Here is a 20,070-nt window from a genome sequence, read left to right as displayed (position 1 = left end):
TTCAGGAAAAAAGGTGAACGTAACAAATGAAGGTTCTAAATATAGACAACTAGGTTTTCTGTTTTGATTAATATAGATTTAGTCCTAGGTATATAATGGCATATACTTGGTAATTTTTTAAAAGAATCTACTGACCCAGTAGGTAAACAAAAATTACAGTTGCAGCTCCTGAACTTCTCAGAACAGAGAATTAAGAAGCTTAAACTGCTCATGAGTCAGATTAGGTTTCAGAGACTCAGTTTGGTCACACCTAAGATAGACAATGAAGTGATTCAACCTCTCAAGGCAATTCACTTTTGACAATAGCCATTATACTCAATTAGAACTTGATTATTTATGTCATCACCTAACGCAACTCAAGACAAAAACTTAGATGAGTCTATTTCTCCCTGGCTCGTTTGCAGTAGATTTGGTGTGTTTTAGTGTCTGTTTCAGATGTATTTCTGTATTTTCTTTAAAACAATGATGCTTGTGATTTCCAGCTTGGTTGGTCTGCTTCATAGAGGAAGCAGAACATTACCACCATTACAGAACACACCCCTTTTAAAAACTGATTTTGGTTGATTTGATGTTTAAAAGCTATGCTGAAGGAGAACAAGTCAATGTACAACAGACCTAAAAGTATCCTGAGTTCTGTGAGACCTACCTGGGCTAGCTCTTGCTCTGATGCCTCAGAATAAATATGCTGAGCTATGAAACCTTCCAAAGAAACTCAGCATCAACTTGAGAGAGATTTGGGTGGGAAGATTGCTTATACTGTTCATTGACAACATTGCAGATGTTTTTCCTACTTGTTTCTTCCAATTCTGACACAGAGTTAGGTTTACATTTGATGCTCATCATCTTTTTGCCAGAATAACATATGCTGGAGTATCAAATGAAGCAAAAAGTACAGAGTCTACATGGGAGACACTAAACAGAAGAAGAGTTTATTTAAACAGCAAACATACAATGTATGGGCAGTGATAACATACCCTAAGCTATTGAGAATGTGGCGTTGTGTGATATGATCACAAAACTTCCTTAATTCTTAAGAATTCTGGCATTGTATAGCCTAGGCAGCATGATTGCTGGGTACAGTGTTTTGCTACTGTTTAAAATCCGAACTAAGTAATGAAACTAAAAGAAGACTACCTTAAGTAAATGACATTATTTCATTCAGTTTCCAGCAGTTTCTCTTAGATACAGGTATTTCCCATAAAAAGTATTTCCTAAAAAATTTTAATTAGAACATGCCTTACTATTTTGTCCCAGAAAGAATTTAGCAATTACTTCTTTTCGATTTTACATGGCACCACCAATCAACTGTTTTAATTCTGTCAGCATCCCAATTAGGTCAGTATTAAAGATACTAATTATGGAAGACATAGTACGTTACTTACACCACAACAGACCACTACTGAATATGCCAGATTCATAGATTACTGGAAGATCTTTGCTGTAAGTGCAATTAATGAAGAAAAACAACACAGTGGTGACATCTAGTCAGAAGCTTTTGATTATTCTGAAATTCTTTAAATGGCATGAATCTTCTGATCAAGGTGAATGTTTTTTAAAGGCTGTCTGTGTGCACCTCAGAAAGCTGAACAGAATAACCTCGGAAAATAAACAGAGCTAAAAATAATTACTAACACCTCAATCATTTTATGAGCTATTATTTCACCAGAAAATGGAGAAAATATAACTTTAATCCTGAACAAAACTCTTCAAGGTTTATGTTCTCTATAAACCTTTCAGTGAGAACTGAAAATATAAGTTAGTAATGCAGTAAATGCCCTAACAAATATATCAGATTTTTCACTTAATGCTTTTTACAGGCTTAAACCAAACTGAGTGAAAGAAAATCACCTTTTACAGTCTGACTCTTAAAGGAAGAATGCCTTTCTGTTATGCTTTTTAAAATAAGGCATGGTGAATTTATATCATCTTCAGTGAATCTTGGGGCATGATAAAAGGAAGAAAAATATAGCAGTGGAATTAACATTCCATAGTATTCTTTCTCACATATTTATTTCCTCACTGGCTGGACATAGGTGAAAAAGAAAAAAAAAAAAAAAAAAAAAAGGAGGGAATAAGCCCCCATCCCCCAACACAGAAATAGCTGAATTAAACCTTTGGCACACAATACAGTCAAAACTCTGTGTTTTTCCTCATGCCACCTTTGACAACCTGAATTGCTTCTCTCCAAATAAATCCATGCAAAAGATATTCTGAAGAAAAAGAAAAAAAGCTCTGATTTTCAAATTTGTCTACTGGGTGCACCCATTAGGGAAGTAAACAAAATCTTCCTTATTTTCCCTTTTCCAGCTGTCTTCCTGGACCTATTACCTTTAGAAAACAAACAAAGACAAAACTAAGTGCTAGTAAATAAACATTAATACTGCTCTATGAATCTCTACCCTTTTGTCTGATATTTTATCGTCTTGGGTTTAAGAAGTTTTAATTTCATTCTAATGTAAATAAGAACTGGTTTGTTTGCTCAGTACTTCAACAAGACTTTGCTAAAAGGTTGCAGCATGCAGGCAGTGCCCTGAGAAGGGTGACCTTCCTTTAGTCAGTGAAGCCAAAGATCATTTATCAGAGTTAACCTACAAATCTGTCTTGCTGGGGCCTCAGATCCATCAACCACTTGGAAGCAGCTACTTGCCCTGTCCTCCCACTGCTGCCTAAAACACTGCATGGGTCTGATCTTTTCTATTACTGTATACCTCTCAGCTAATAAAATATATTTTTGTGGCTATGGAACTAACAGGAGTACTTTGTATTTATTTATACAGCTCATTAAAGGCGGAGAGAGATTTGGAGGCAGAGAGAATGCCCCAAGCCTGGAAAGCTCAGGAAGACAGACCCCAGGCACATGCATGTATTTAACTTTATGCAGACGAGTTGCCTGGCTGAACCCAAGGAGACTGAGCAATTACATAAAAGCAGGCATCCTGGTATTTTTGCAACCATGCTCCCAAGGTAAGGCACGAGAGGGAAATGATGCAGGACTGGTAAATACTGAGAGGAAGAGACTGAAATGGTGGTAATGAGGGCATATGGGCAATATAGTCTAGCTATGCAGTCAAGAACACTTAATTAGGTGTTATTATGTCTGCATTTGGGCAGACTTGCATCACATAGAGCTAGCTGCAGCTCCCTGACCCTCGGGCACTCGGTCCAGGTGGCACAGGGTGGGACACCACCTTCACACCAGCACTGCGGTGCAGAAAGCGCCGCTCCTCCTCCAGAGCCACTCTCCTGATTTAGCACACCACTTTCTCTTCACATTAATGCAGACAGAAACTTTCTAAAGTGAACTTTAGGTCCTCTTTGAGTAGGGAGAACCAGTCAGGCTGAAAATCCAGTGTCTGACACCAAAGGCAGTAAAACTTGTTAGGAGACAAATATGCTTGTGTTAACGTATGAACTTGACTTTGGACTTGAATGAGGGAAAAAAACTCTAGGTTTCTTATGCAGGGACCACCATGAAAGGAGAAAACAGATCTCTCTAGTACTCAATTTGGAGACAATGTAACATTATTATTTTTTTTTTTTTTAAGGGGAACACTACATATCCACACTTACCTGTATTGAAATGTCCTTCTAAAGAGTTGCATGAATTTAACATACGTGTTTATGTTTTTTATCCATAAACATCTTGGAGGTGAATCATCAAGTCACAAACTCCATCTATTTTAGTCACCAATTACTGAAATACAAGGATCTTAAGTGCCTGTACTCATATATGTACGAAGATGTAGTTCTGACACTCAGAAATTGGCTTGCAGTAGGGAAGAACTCAACCCTGAACTATTTTTGCAAATTCTACCCTGTCAAAGCATCATGAAAGAGAGACAGCTAAGCAGGGAGTTACTGCTATTTAGGCATAAATCAGCATAGGTGATTTAAGAGCTAAAATCAAAATTTTTATCTATAAAAGTGACCACTAAAGGTCAGATTTCCCAAAGAGCCAGCTATCACTAAAAATTGACTGCCAGCAGAGCTTGGGCCACTTCTAACAATGAAAAAAAGCAAGTGGATTCTCAAAAGGTATTGCACACATGGAATTGCACACACAAAAAACCAAAATTGAATTTACTGGTTGCTTGGAATCCATGAAGCTCCGGTCATGTGTGCTGTCACTGAACTGGATGGGCAGGTAAATAAACATCTGGGTCTCATTTTAGGGTGTTAAAAGAATATTAAGCTTTTGCAAAAGCAGATATTTGAGGCTATCAAGTCTTAGCAGATTCCAAACTGAGAACAAGAAGCCTGAAGTCAAGGACCACAAACAACTGATAAATTCACTATCTGGGCATAACCCCATCTGATTCCCAGAAAGGAAAGCAGCAGTTCTGAGTCTGTCTGAACTATCTAGGGGACATGAGAAGGGTTAAATATGAGAAAGAGATCACTGACATAAAAACAGGGAACAGGAGCTTTGTGAAGAAAGAGAGGAAGAGGCAAAATTATGGAGGATTTTGAAAAGGATAAGAAGGGGCTCAAAAATAATGGAGTAAACCAGCCAGTGTTGGGAAGAGAATCAAAAAATACACAAAAAACCAAAATTGAATTTACTGGTTGCTTTTTATATGATCTGAATAAGGATGTTGATCAGCAGAGGATGTGAGAAGTCTATTATGATAATCAAGATCAGAATTATAAAGTTGGTTGGGAAGACAAGAAGGTAAAGCTGGAAAGAAAAAAAAAAGGTAAAATGTATATATCATTCTGGATGCATAGTTTGGGGATATTTCTTATTTTTCTTTTCCTAAGACTTTAGGCCTAAGTGACAAAGAATCCTAGCAGAACAGTGCAAGCAGGGGGCTTCACCAGGAATCTGCTCAGGTGCGCACAGGGAACAGTAGGAATCTCTCTGCTGAAGCCTTATTGCTGAATTGAATTCACAGGGGCAGTCAAAGAGCCTGACTGCTCAGCTACTGAGTGTCCACATTGCCCCTGAGTCACTTTGCCCATGTCAGCAGCATGCTCCAAACTCACTCCTGCACACAGCCCAGGGACCATTCCCATGCCAAGGACCATTCCCAAAATGCAGCAGGTTCTGTGCTCCTACAAGCAAGGTACGCCATATATTACACTAGAACACAACTCCTATGGTCTGCCACACGTGTGTTACTTTATTCTGGAAATTTTGATGTAAAAACCTGAGGCTGAACTACCCCAAAGCAATAACTGCACCTGCAGCTGCACGGGGACCACACCAAGCCCCCAGGGGATGCATGCCCCAGTGCTGCTCAGCACAGCTGCAGCCAAGGCCTCTCACATGGCCTCGGGGCCAGCAGACAGTCCCTGGCTCTGCTTTAGTTTGCAGCACAGACATGGGCTGTAGCTGACAGAAAAATGATATTCACCAAACACTGTCTGTCAACATCTCAGGAAAATTCATGCCCTCATGGTTGCCGAATAAAGCTTGACTCAAGGGCACTGTAAGGATCAAATATGAAAGAAATAAAAGGAATGTAACAGCATTCTGCAAAAGTCATAATGCTGCAGGAAGGCCAATAATGATCCACAGCATGATTTTTTTTATGTCAGGGTGGTGAAATTAGTTTGGGGCACACAAACAGTACATAGTAATAAATAGAACTTTAAAACTGCCATAAAATTAAACCAAAGAAGGCAACACAAAAGTGATGGTCCATTCTTAACATGCAACGATGTTGGAGTGAAAAGCATAAATTTAACCTACTTTTACAAGATTTCCTTACCAGAGAGCATTGATAACCAAATATCTGTACCACACATATCCAAACAGTATCAATCTTTTAAAATTATTCTGTATTCCCAAACAATAGGGACACAGAAGGAAACAATGCATTTATAAGAATGTGACAGAAGTAAAGAATTTACTTTTTCAATTTAAACTCTTCGCAGTAGGATTCTGAATTTATAAATCCAACATGAAAAATTAGGTCCTTTATTCATTTGTATTTTCAGCCTCCTATTGCAGCAGTGATCATAAAACAAACACAGCTGGCATCTTTATTATTTTATTCACTGAAGGATTTAGCTGGACAAACATCACAAAGATGGTGGCTGTTTTCATTGAATTTATGATCAAATATGCTCCAGCATAAGATCAACTCTGTTACATCAATTATTATGAGATGTGAATAATTTAACAGAAAGTTGTCTATTTGTAAATCAGATCTTAGGGATAGAAATTCAGCTGAGGTAGCAGCCAGTGGATATACACGATATTACAGAATTTAAAAGGATGCCAGCCATTTGTGAGTCACATTTAGTGATAAACATTGTCATTTGTATTTTGCTATCTAGTGAGCTGCTAATTCAGGAAAAAAGATTTCAAAATTTTATTTTAAACTTTAATTAAATTCATCTTTATCAGAGGACAATTTAACTTTACTGATGCTTTTCAAAATTACAGAATATATTTCCTATAAAGACTTAATTCAAAACAATAAACAAACTACCATCAACATCATATTTTGGGGTTTTTTTCCATAGATTTTCACCAGAGTGTGTTGTTCAGCCTAATGCCAGGAGAGCTATAATAATTTTAACGCAGAATGTGTGCCTTAGGACATGGGATTGACTCAGTGCCTGCAAGAAAAAGGTCAGTTCCCTTTGGAACCACTTGCCTCTGTGCCCTGCAGCAATGGCAGGTGCACCAGCCCTGTGCTGGGGCTCGTTATTCACAGTGTGCTGCTGCAGACACACAATCCAGCCTCTCTGGTTCAGTGCAGCAGCAGGCTGAGAGTCTCCATCTCCCCATTCTGACACGGGTCAAGCAGGCACTGAACACATATACACGATGACCTGCTTGCAACCAGCATCTTTCACAAATCCCCAAACAAGAGCTCAGAATTTTCTTAGCTAGTTTCATTTAAAGAAATCAATAAATTAAAGTATTAAACTGTTTGGCTAGCAAATAACCTAAAGTTACGAAAAAATCACTGTTTTCACCAGTCTCCTACAGTGATATGTGTTTCTGTGACACTAATTAAAAAAAAAAAAAAAAGGGAAAACCTGCATGAAAAAGCAAAAATTCTCATTTCTCTGTACTATATGGCAGGCAAGATGTCAGAAATCTTTAGGCAGATACACGAGGCACCACACCCAAAAATGCAGGAAAGGAAGTGATTAAGATTTTCTTGGATGAATTTTGAGAGACAGTTGGAGGAGATGTTCATGAATGGCAATACCTGAATACCAGTGATCTTGCCATGGAAAATGTGGTGGTCAAAATAACACTAAAAACCCTCCATGAAATCCTCATAAAAGTCAGTATTTGCCTAAGGCAAAGACAGTTTATGATGTTTACATCACTGCAGAAATCTTAACTATTGTCATAAGTCTCTGGCTGGCAACAGAGACGAACAGCATGAGTTCTGAGATTGGCTTAAACCATCTGCAGGGGTGACAAAACCCAGGAACATTATTCATATTTTTATACTTACTGCCTGTCTGCATCATCTCTCAAAATTATCTATGTTTCTGAGACCCTAAGATGAGAACCAAAGGAACTCCTCAGTTAAAGAAAAATTATCAGTAATACAGAACAAACAGCAGAGGATAATATCAAGCCACATGATCCAAGAGCAGTTGCTTAGCACTAAGCACTTTTGAATGCCAACCCAGTTCTCAAGTTGCCTATCATTTTCACTCTCCTTTTGGAAGAATCTTGCCTTTAATGGCTACATGCAAATAATGAGGGAGCCAGCAGCAAGGTCTACTTTATTTATATGACTACTTTCACAGTGTGGCTTTAATTCCTTATACAAATATTTTTAAAACATATCTCAGAGACTCAATTTTGTCAGCAATGTCATTATCTGGAGAAGAGAGATTTCAGCAGATAAACTAACAGCACAGAAGTCAAGCAAGAGGGTAGAATTCAGAATGTGAGGATATAATGATGCCTGGTGCCTCTGATCAGAAAGTATTAGACTTCAAACCAAGAAATGAACACAGATACCATGGCAGCAAAAACATAATTCTGAGAAATTAATAAAACATTGGCATGTAGAAATGCAAGGAGAAAGAACAACTGGAAACATCTGAAGAGCTTATCAGAAAGTACTCAAAAACACTAATGAAGAACATACATTGGAAAAAAGTCATACCTGGAAACACCAAATAAACATGTCTATCTGATATATGTCTCAATATCCAAAGGAATTCTTAAGGAATTAGTGAGGATAGCAAACAAATGTAAGGCATCCTTTAAAAGTCTTTCCAGGAATTCTACACAAGAATAGCCAGTTCTCTCTCCTCATTTCTCTTCATAGGCTTATTACTGTAGATATGCTACTGTAACATTACCTAATTTTGCTCTGCATTCTAAAGTATGGTACTAGACTTAAAAGATACAAATATATGCCCATACTTCCTTTCTGGTTTTCAAATAAAAGAAATTTGGCAAATATTTGTTGGACACTGACACACAATATAGAAGGAAAGTACAGACAACAGAAACATAAGACAATATGGACACAAACTTAGATTTCAGAAGAAATAAGACAAAATGGCAATCAAAAGAAGAGGTGACTAATGAAAAAAGCATCACATAAATTATTTTTTAAAGTGGACTTAATTGGTGGAACAAAACAACAAGATAATGTTTGATGCAATTTCTCTTAAAAAATCTTGCTCTGTGGACAAACTCTGAAGACCTGGGATGTGATACACTATCTCAAGCACTGAAAACTGGCTGCCAGACCATAAGCAAAGGGTAATGATGAGTGGCAATGTGCTGAGTTGGAAGGGAAGTGTCCAGCTGTGTGCCAGAGGGATTAGCGTTAGTCACAGTTTTATTTAACATCTTTATTAATGACCTGGACTAAGGGATACCCTGCATACTGAATCAACTCCTAGATGATGCTAAATGCTGAAATAACCACAAAAGACAAAGACATTAGTACAAAGAAACTAACAGTATTGAGACATGTGGGCAGAAAATCTAAAAATAAGACAGAGCATAGAACACTACAAACAATTATTTCCACAGAAAAATAACCCCAAATATAGATAGGTCCAGAATTAACAATGCCAACAAACTCTAGTCCAATGCCAGATACTGGATTAAATGTTGCAGAACACAAGGAACATCCATGTACATCGGGGCTGTATTTCCACTGCTATCATGGATGGGAAAGGGTACAGGGCAGTAACAATGTAATTTTAGTAAAGAAGCAGCATTGAGTTATTAGTGCTCTGAAACAAAAATGACAAAAGCTTTTGTGGTCCAGTTTAGGAGGCTTATTAGTATTTTTAACTGGGACAAGAGGATGTAACACAAAACCTAAAGCTTAGCAACACAAAAGAGGGGGAATTTAGAATAAAGCAAGAATAAATTGACTGTCAGGCTAAACATGGTATCAATGAGGTCTGTTAGGAATAGTCTTCCCCCTAGGTTTGTAAAGGTATAACATTATAGCACTTTACGGTTGCTCCAATGTGAAAGAAAGATTGGAATATAAATCAGGAAGGATTTTTCAGCGTGGCGAAAGGATAAGCGGAGGAACCGCGGAGATGTTTCTCAGCCTTGGCTTCAATCGGCATCCCGTAATTCCGCACCGCGAGTTGACAATCCCCGCGGCGCGGGGGGCTCAGCACAGCGCGGAGCGCCGCGCACACAAAACAGCGCTGATGGGCGCAGGAAAAGGCGCTAATGTAAAAACGAGCAGCCTCCACCACCCCGAAATTAATTTATAATTTATAAAAATTAATTTTACCGTTTAAATGATAATGAATTAATCCATAAACCCCGCTAAGCAGAGAAATAAACAACAGGCGGCGCTGCTGGGCTGCGGGCGCCCCCTGGCGGACAGCGGCACTGCAGCGGCAGGAGGAGGGGCGGGGGGCCGCGCCTCCATCGCGGGGCATGTCGCGACATGACTCCCCACACCCCCTCGGGCAACCGCCTGTTTCATGGGAAATGGAGAAAAAAAACCCGAAAATACAAAATGCTTTTTGTTTCCAGCGCAACAGCATCGCTGCAGACCTTCAGGAGGCAGAGGCAGGTTTATACGCCTTTTTAAAAATACTTCAAAAAAGATTTTCATCTTGTCTCCAGGACCCACCCCTGCTGCCCCAGCGTGATCGGTGGCTCCTCCTGGCCCCAGGACCCCAGCACACCTCTCTCGGTACTGCCTGACATCCTTACTGCTTCCTTCAGAAAGGTTTCCACAACCACAACACTAAAGCTTTTTGTTTCTATTGTGCTGGAGAGCTTGAGTATTCCTTCAGTGGTACTACGGGCTATGTTACAATGAGCGGGTGAAGGGACAGGAGGCAAAGAGATAAAAGTGACAATTAGGAGAGCGCTCTTTCTTTAATCAAAACCCAGCTAAGGCAAAGATTTTCTTAAAAACCCAAACAACAGAATCCCAAGCCAAAAATGCTTCCCTAGTCTCAGCTTTAACCAATTTCTTGACGCAATGCTTGAAAAAAGACACAGACTCAAACTACATGGGCTTGTCTCTATTCACTCCCTTTGCTTTCTTCAGGAAGTTTTCACTGAATAACATTCCCAAAATAGGGCAGTCCATCCTGGAATGCAACTTTTAAACACCCTGGCCTCAGAAAGGGAGGCCTCAAGTACAGAGGCCATCTTGTTAAAGGAAGGACTCCTCAGCAGTGGGACTGGTTGTGAGAATAAAGTGTTATTTATATAATAAATAAGCCATGTTGGGGAATTACAAAGTACTAGTCCTATTTATGCAGAGCAGAATTTGTTTTCAACTGCACCTTTTCTTTCCAACATAATTTCTCACAATACAGCCCATTATGGCAGAAGGATCTGAAAAAGCTTTTCATATCCTACCAAATATACACAAGGATAATTAGTTCTCTTTTGTTATTCTTCTGTAAGGGTTTATTATTGTGGAGAAGCCTTTGCAAATTGAAAGAGGTTGCATTGCATTCTGGAGGCAGAGCTGTTCTTGGTTTTTATTGTGTAGAGATAATTGAACAGAAAAGTTCAGGAAAAAAAGTGGAAATATAATTGTGAGGTCTATAGGAAGATCAGATTACCACATCTTAGTTCTCTTTAGGCCAGTATTTTATAATTACATTCCACAGTATGTTATGTCATGCTATAGAGGTGAAGCTTCGTACTAGATAGAAGCAAACATCAATGCAAATTTTGTTTCTTAACTTTATAAGCATTACCACAAAATGTATAGATTCCATCTTATCTAATAAATTCTCTACATTCTTTAAGTAGTTTGACAACCAGTAAAGAAAGTCAGTGCTAAAGTCTCCAAAGAACTTAATTTACTGTAAGTAGAAGTTATTTTATTTGCCTCAAACACTTCCCAAAGTAGCCTCTAATATTAACCAATTCTATTTTAAGAATTTAAGGGATCTGACATATAATGATCCTGCTAGGTTTCACTTTGTCATTGCTGTTAAATTCCGGGCTTTTGAATAATTTCCAGTTAAACCAGGAATTAAACCAAAATTGACTTGTATCCAATATCTTTCCATCATCCTGCTCTGCCTTTAAAATCATCTTGTGGAAGCTGATGTTGGTCAGGTGCAATTATTTTGCCCTCAAACTACTGTGTGTGACTTTTGGGAAGGTTTGGGGTTGGAGGTTTTTGCCTCTCTTCCTTTGGCCTTACAGACATGAAGCTGGTTTTACAGATACTGGAAGAGTGTTATTCTTCCTCCTACTAAACTCCCCTTACATAAATTGAATTAAAATGTACATTTTGAGGTAAAAGCCTCTTTGAAGGCTTCTAAACCCATATTCCCACCCTTACGTGCCATGACCTCAAACCATATTTTTAAACAAGAACAAGGATCAGCCTGTGCCTGCAAGATGGAACAGGAGATAGTGAAACTTCATTGTGTTTAGAAAGTTAAAGCTGTTCTCTTCCAATCCAGGAGCATGAAGTTCAATGTCACTGCTGTACAGTTTCTATGTGAAAATTCTTTAATTTTTTTTGCATTGCAGTTCCTCCCCTATAAAATGCAGCAGTGGGAGTTTGCATCAGTAGAAGTTTAATCATACATGTAAATCCTTACAAGACCATAAACGCTGCTCTTTAAGGTGTATCTTTCAAAGCTACTGCAATGTTGAGGGGAAATCTGTACCAAAACCAATGCATATTTAAAAACAAAAGTCTGTATGCTTTTATCCCCATTTTAGGTCTCATGTTCATTGCCCTTAAAATAAGTAAGTATGTGACATATTTTGTGTCACCAAAAATCTTCCACAAATTAAATCAGGAAGTTGAAAAGGTTTTTTAACTTAAGACTGGAGACTGCTGCTTTTTGAAACGTGATAAGAAAGAAAGAAAATTTCTGGAATGAATCAGTGTATCCCTGTGTTAAGTTTTACAGCTGGATTACAAACCCCTGGGAATTTGATGTCTCTAATGGAAATGTTTATACATCCTTAACTACAGCTGTGCAAGCAAGCAGCCCTCTAATACAGCACACAGATAAAGATTTACACTGGAAAAAGAGAAAGCCCTTCACATTTCAAATGTAAACGATACATAATTTTGAGGCATTGAATATTTCCTATGATAGTAGAAATACCCATATGAAGCACTGAACTGTATGTATTGTCATTGCTTTCAATCCCTTCATTTAAGCTGAAAAATTGCAAATCCTTTATGTATAGAGCATTGAAAATGTATAAATATTTTTGAAGAGGTTTCATAGAATTTAAAAAGCTCTGGTCTTATTTGAGTCAGCCTGTGATGTGATCAGAACTTGTGTCAATTATGAAATCTTAAGAGACTGAAGCTGTTTCAAGCAAACTGGGTTTTGTTCTTTTTTGTGGTATTTTTGAATAGAGAAATTTCATGCACTAGTCTTGAAGGAAATATAAGACAGCAACTTTTCAAATTCAAACCAATTATTGTACTTATTAATACATAACTGCTGTATTTTAATAGTCTAACTGCTGTTAAAATACAGAAAAAAGACTTCAGTCCAGGCCTGCAGGATGGATGGAAGGGCATGCCAGTATCTATTCACATTACTTAGGCAAATATATGCCTCCAAGCAAACACATTGAAATCAATATTAGTTTCCTTGTCCTTCTTTCCCAATCCAGATCTAATTGCCTATGTTGTAATATAATTGCTTCTTCCAAGCTTTTGAATTTCACTTACTACTTTTAAAGAAAAAATCAACTTGCAATTTTTGCGATTCTAAAAGGATGGGATACAGGCCATTATAATGATTTAATTTTTAAAAGGAAAGCTGTGACTTTCAGGAAATTGAATTGTATTCCAAGCAGTAAGATTGAGGTACAGTCAAACATTTTAAGATGTCTGCAAGGATCACAACAGATAATTTATCTGAGATATTTACAAAAGCTAAATATGAGTTAATCTTTCTGTTGTTCCCTCTACAGTAAACAGGAGATGGCCTCATCCATGAAAGCCACCAAATTAGGGTCCTAGATTGAACTGGATAAGCCAGGAACTTTTCTATAGAATACTGAAAGTCAATTAATGCAGGCTAGTGACCCTTAATGCCTTTGTGGAGGCCTGAGTTGGTTTCAGTGCCAGTTTTATTTCTCATTGCAGGAGCTGTGAAGTTCCTGCTAACCAAGAAGGACCCAGGAGTCCTGCAACGTGAGCACAGGGCCATGGAAGATGCCTGGCACCACACAAGTACAGGTTTTGACTCAAAGGACAAACATTGATGGTATTACATTCAACAACTAATACCAAAAGTTTTTTAACAACAACCCTGCTATATTAAGAGATTCTTCCTCCTTCAATTGTCAACCACAATTTCAAAAGGTGGGGTGGGGGGTTTTTTGTGGTTTTTTGTTTGTTTGTTGTGATTTTGTTCTATTTGTTTGTTGGTTGGTTTTTAAAATGAAAACCCTGGAACAAATGGGTTTGGGAAGGAGCAGAAAGAGAAAAAATTAATAGAATGGCAAAGTGAATATAAACTTAATCACATTTTGGAAAAGTGACCACAGTATGGCTTATGCAGTTGTAGACACATTTCACTGCTAATAAATAAGAATATTGATAAAAAATTTTGATTTCTACTCTATTAATAACTTTTTTTTTCCTTTACAATAAGGAAGCTTCTTCACCAAAACATTTTGTATCTTCAGTTTCAGTGGTGAACTTGGAGATGTTACAGTCTCCTGCTGATTAATCTCTTGAACTCTCTGGTAACTTTCCAAGACAGCCAGGTAGTAGCAAAAATAAAATTTTGAATTAGTACCAGAAAGAAAAGAGAAATGGTGGTACAGCAAAGGCTCAGCCTTGCTCAAAACTTCTGGTCAAAACAGAGTGGAGAAAAATTCAAACAGGTTTTCTGGCAAGACAAGTTGCTGACATAGCTGAAATAATCCAATTCAAACTATGTATGCTTTCTTCAAACTATAAAAGCTATTAATTGCTCAAGAGAGTGCAGTCCAAATATCCTGTCTACAAAGATTCTACATGTGCTGAGAAATCTTTTAGCAAACTTTACACAGATGATTATTTAGAATAATGCTGGTAGTGTGTTATTCAATCTGAACGCTCCTGAGGCAGCCTTTCTGGACTTTGAGCATGATATCTTTATACCAACGTCCATATGATGGAGATGTGAGCAAATTAAGGAAAAATTGAAATGGGAAATAAAAGAAAAGTGTAGTGAATTTACAGTAGGTTTTTCCATTCATAATTAAGATTACAACAGTATAGTCAGCAGCTCACAGCAATAGCCAGATGCACCTGGCAACAGGGGATGATCATGTGGGAACAACACTCAAAAGTGGATTAGAAACACATTATTTAAAAGTTTCCTGATTTTTATAGATGAACAGAGAAAACAAGATTCAAAACTGATGGCCCAAAGCAATAACACAATATTTCTCCATGAGCTCAATACACTTGCCAACAGCCCCAAGAAGAAAATATTATTCTATGCAGTTCCTTCCTATTTACAAGAAACTGGCAATTCAAATATGGATTATTTGAAAAGAATAGAGCCCTTCTGAGTTAGATATGATAACTTCAGTATACCATTGAAGAGTCAAAAGTGCAATTAAAAAAAATACTTACTTATTCCATGCTTGTCTAAGGTTTTTAGGGCTGTACTGTGTAAACCGTTCTGTAAGAAAAAGGGGTATATTCAATTATTCACTAAACCCAGGGTTTATATTTAAAAAATATTTATTTACTGTCAATTTTCATAATTTCATCATCTTTCTATGCATCTTCTGCAGCTCAAGTCCTAAGACAAGGAAAGAACCTATGAACAATTGCCATACAAACAGAGGAAAAAAAATATGCCAAAACAAAACACCAAAACAGCCCCCAACTTGTTAAACCAAATCAAACCAAACCAGCACGACCTAAAGCTCATTTACTGTGGCATCACCAGAAATGGAAAGTTTCACAATTATGCTATGGGAAAATAGAAGCCTGAAATCTAGTTTTTTCTTTTCATGACAAAGAAGCCTCACTGTCATATTTTTATGCTTCTCAGGATAAGAGTAAGTGTGGGTCTCTGTGACACACAGGGGCACACAGAATGTGGTGGACACATAAGAGTCCATTTTCTAAAGAATACATATAAATAATGAGCAGAAGTAACAATGACAGTTTATTTATTCCAACATTAAGTTCTTCAGTTCAGCTAGAAGGATTTTTCCTCTCATATCTAAGAAGATGCTTGATCTGCAGTGGGATCTCTAGCTGAAAAAGGAAGATACTCTGTAAGCTGGTGCAGAAATGAAGGGTCTGTCCTTCATTAGCCTCTTCAACAGGAGTTAAGTGCCCCTCAGGCAGCAAAAGATGAGTTCTGTCAGAACCCAGGAAATTCCTCTGACTGCCCTGGAGGACTCAGAACCCTGACAGAGGGCTTGGAGACCTCGGCACAGAGTCAAAGACACCTGTGCCTTTGATTTCAGCCCTTGGAAAAAGCTACCAACTTTGTGTGAAGATGCCCAAGCCACAGGAGTTTGAGTAGAATGTTAGTGAATTTATCACAGGGTGAAAAAATAGAATTTTGGGGGTTTTAGAATGGAGGTTCAGGAGGCAAGATAGAGGTATTTGGGCATGTTCTGTCTTTCTCTTTCTTCTTGTTGTCCTCCATCTGCTGCTGTGATGTTGGCACTTTTGGATTGGTTTAGAGTAGAGACAAACTGTCTAACATAGGTGATAGGTACTGGAAAATTATTGCAAATAATGTACACGCAGTTTTTAGTATAAAAAGATAACACCACCCCAAGGCAGTCAGTGTGGCACGAACCGACACGCTGGACAGATCTCAGCAGGTCGGAGAAAGACAATGCATTAGAGAAGAGCAAATAAACAGCCTTGAGAATGAGAGCCAAGGAATTCTGTTGTCTTCTTCAATCTCAGGGCTGGGAAAAAGACTTTCTAACACCTCGGGGTCATCTCGACACCAGAGACCCCATCAAACTTCTACTGGAGAACAGAGCAACATTTTCCATGGAGACTAGTGGCACAGAAATCCTGCCATGTAGACTGGTACTCACCCTGGCCAACTACCCTAATGTGATTGCATTAGTTGCTGTGTAGAAGTTCTAAACTCACAAAATACTCCATAGAATCTAAAGAAAAAAATATTTGCTTCCTCTCCACCCATGTGCCTGACACTTAACAGACCCACTGTACAGCTGCAATAGTATTTTATATATATATATATATACACACAGGTATGCATGCATCTTGCTGTGAAAAACAGCTGTAAATGTAACTTCAAAGGAGTTGTGTTCAAATTCCTGTATTTGTATACTTGCTTGTATCATTTCTAAAGTTGTCATGTACACTTCATATACAGTCAGTTCTAAAGATGCCAAAACCAAGGCAGAAGCAAATTCCTAGCATCAATGTGGATGCCTTGATTTTCTTTGTTATACCTATTTTTTTAGGTTTTTTGCCCCTTTAAGTAAAAAAACAAATGCAGTTGCTTCAGATCTTATTGAATTCACTACTGGAAGTTACTGATAATCAGACCTGAAAACTGTGTCTGCAGACCACATTTACAAGATTTGTTGCTTTAACCATACTGATGCAGTTAAAGAAATGAAATCACAGCGTTTTAGATATGTGTGACAAGTGTACTGGAAACTGGAAGCTACAGGACTATAACCCTTCAATTTTAGTTTGCAAATAGGAATTAAATAAATATATGGAAATAGATACGTATAAAAATTGGGGAAAAAATAAAGACCTTCTGTATTAAGTAAATTGTCCAACCATAACACTGTCAATTCATTTATGACAAGGGACTGAAAAATAAAATGCAGCTGGACAGTGCTGTGTAATAACATGTCTGAGATACACATGGGAGTTCAGCTAATAAACTGCAAATTTGCACATTAATCTGTTTTGCTGCAGAAAAATCTGTGTGGAAAGAGAATTGAACTGACTTGAAGCAGTGCTGAAAAGGTAACCTGGACCTAGAGAGAAACAGATTTTGATTTTATCTGTCATTCTGCAATATGTTTTGGTCAGATACTGAGCTGGTTCAAACTGGCACAGCAACACTGACTTCAACAGAGCTGCATCCACTTACAACATTTGAGAAGTATCATACACAACACATTTTGTTGACCAGAGTATCTGGTATTTATTTTAATTAATTTAAGCTATTTTTACTGTGGGAGGAAAGCCCCAGAGTTAACCATTTGGCCAAATTACCTTAAGGCTTTTATGCCCAAAGATCTGTTCCAGTTCTGCAAAAAAACCTGGAAAACTATTGCTATGCCAGATGAATTTTTACTGAAAAAATGATACACTGGAAGCAGTTATGGAAATGCTATAAGGGACACACATGAGCAAAACAAACTTCTCAAAGGGATCTTCCTTTGCTCTCTACAGTTCCAGTCCAAACACCTTTTTAAGTAAGTACCTTACATATTTATCAGGCAGGAAGAGAGAAAACTGGTGGGGAAGACATGGAGAGGGCAAAACCCTGTCTGTGGAGAGGCAAAGGTTTATTCCATAGTCCTTCATTTCAAACTCCATTGAATATGCTGTGACTGCAAACCCTGCTTCTCCTAACTATTGTATCAAACCTTTCCTCTCTACTCAGGCAGATTAGAGGCTGCTTTCTTCACATGCTTTATGCAGAAAAGAACCACGCATTGATAAAAGAACAGCTCACATTTTTCTACATAATTTTGTGGTCATGGCTCCAACCAGTCTTACTAACTTTCAGGGACAAGATAATTAGATGGGACTATTGTGTTAATTAAGTCCAGCTCCATGTACGTGCCAGCTCATAGTATTCTTCTGAATTCATCCATTAGAGAATAAAAAAGCAGTGAAACCAGCTGATTTTGGTTTCAGAGTTGCCAGAACAGAGAAGCTACAATAATCTTGTCCTTGAGCTCCTCCACTATGTGCAGTTTTTCATGAAACTATAAAACCACAAAATTATATACCTCAAACCACCAAACTTGCCACCCCAAGCAAAAAAGAGGTAACTTTACTTCAAAATTTTTATCTTAGTGTTTCTTGCTTTTGCTGATTTTTCACAGAACCAGAATTCAGTCTCACAATTACATCCCCAAGTTTGCTTCTGAGTCACTGTTCAGAGTGAACAACTCTCACACACCTGTTTGAATGCCTCAGTCCTTTACTGCTCCATGGATGCAATAAAACCAAATCTAAAGCTATACATACCTGACTGTGACCAACTGCACAAAATTACATTCTATGATACTTTCAAGCATATAGCTTTGATATTTCTTTTTTCAGAAGCTACGACTGATATGTTCATAAAGAACAGTAATATAAGTCTGTATATGAGATTGGGAATTCTGCAGAATTACCATGAATGCTCCCCCACAAAAGAAATCTTTGCCTGACATACTGAGAGACAACACTGACAATCACAATCTCAGTCCAACCTTGTGGAGGAAACTCTGTGTAGCAAAAAATACCTCTCCCTCAGAACTGGAAAGCAAACATGCACATGTGAAAATTTCATGCAGACACTCCCATGGTCACCCATCCACACAGCCATCCTCCAGCATGTGCACACCATTCTCAGCAACACAAGGTGCACCCTCGTGCTGAGGCAGCTGCTCACTCTCATCAGGCTGACATTAAAGAAACTGTATGAAAATTAAAAAATGTATGTTCACAGATCAGGATTTGATCTCAGATGTATTTTGAATTTTTACAGTTCAAATTGTAGGAATATATATATGAGAGTTCAAATTTTTATACATTATTATTAAATGTGGGCTTTTAAATGAAAACTCTGGAAGGACAACACAGTGAGCACAACTGAAATTTAAAGTAAAAATTGTGATTTTAATTTCCTTTATGCAAACACTTCAATATTTGCCAATCTTTTGGGAACAAATTCAGGAAACAAAATTTGATTCACTGCATTTTTATCCCAAAGATGCAGTTATCATCCTCACTACCAGCTATGTCTCACTGTTACAGAGCTGGCTTTTCACCTAGGGATGAGAAGGGTGCTGTATTTCACCTAGGAAAAGGTGAATTTTTGCTTATGTGAAACAAAAGAAGGAAGAGATTTTTAGTTTAGTTTAAATTGCACAGCACCCTAGAGTGTTTACTATTTGCTTCTTAGAAGTGGCATGTCCACAATTAAATGCAGTGTAAAGAGATGCCTGTATAGGACTACATAAATAAGAGCTAACATAGAGTATTCCTATTTGTTACTGGAAAGATGTAGCATAATTTTTACTCTCAGGATGTCCAAGAGAACAAGGCTGACATGTCCCTCCCACAGCCTCAGAACCAGCTCAGAAGCAAGGGTCACTGTTCTGCTGGGCACTGCACACACCCTGCTCAGACCTGGTGAGTGGGGCAGCTGCACAAACCTTCTTCTGGCAGCACAAGGACCTGAGCTGCTCTTTGCCTCAGCCCTTGCAGCACAGCTCACTCAATGCCTCCTTTGCCAAGGAAGTTTTTGGGACGGTGCCCCACAAACTAGCATCAAGAGGCTATTGGAGTTACAACTGCAAAATGGAAGCAGAAGTGAGCAACCTGAGGAAGAGAGGGAGGGAATTTCTTGGGCTTGTTAATTTGACCAACTTGATGCATCAAAAAAATTGTGTTTTTAAAACAACAGCTTCCAAATTCTGGCCAGTTTGAATGTCTAGGGGGAAAA

At 38.1% G+C, this 20,070-nt stretch overlaps 1 protein-coding gene across 4 annotated transcripts in view; it reads right to left on the bottom strand.

Moving 5' to 3' along the window:
- The window catches only part of CDK14 (cyclin dependent kinase 14), a 350,786-nt gene that overhangs the window by 111,283 nt on the left and 219,433 nt on the right, over positions 1–20,070 (bottom strand). For all 4 annotated transcript variants that reach the window (XM_063151059.1, XM_063151053.1, XM_063151075.1 and 1 more), the window contains one exon: positions 15,009–15,057. In XM_063151059.1, coding sequence (XP_063007129.1) covers positions 15,009–15,057 — 49 coding nt within the window. The remainder of the gene's footprint in view (positions 1–15,008; positions 15,058–20,070) is intronic.

This window comes from Melospiza melodia, chromosome 1 (assembly GCF_035770615.1).
Source record: "Melospiza melodia melodia isolate bMelMel2 chromosome 1, bMelMel2.pri, whole genome shotgun sequence".
NCBI classification, from domain to species: domain Eukaryota; kingdom Metazoa; phylum Chordata; class Aves; order Passeriformes; family Passerellidae; genus Melospiza; species Melospiza melodia.
This window is presented reverse-complemented; position numbering and strand designations above follow the sequence as displayed.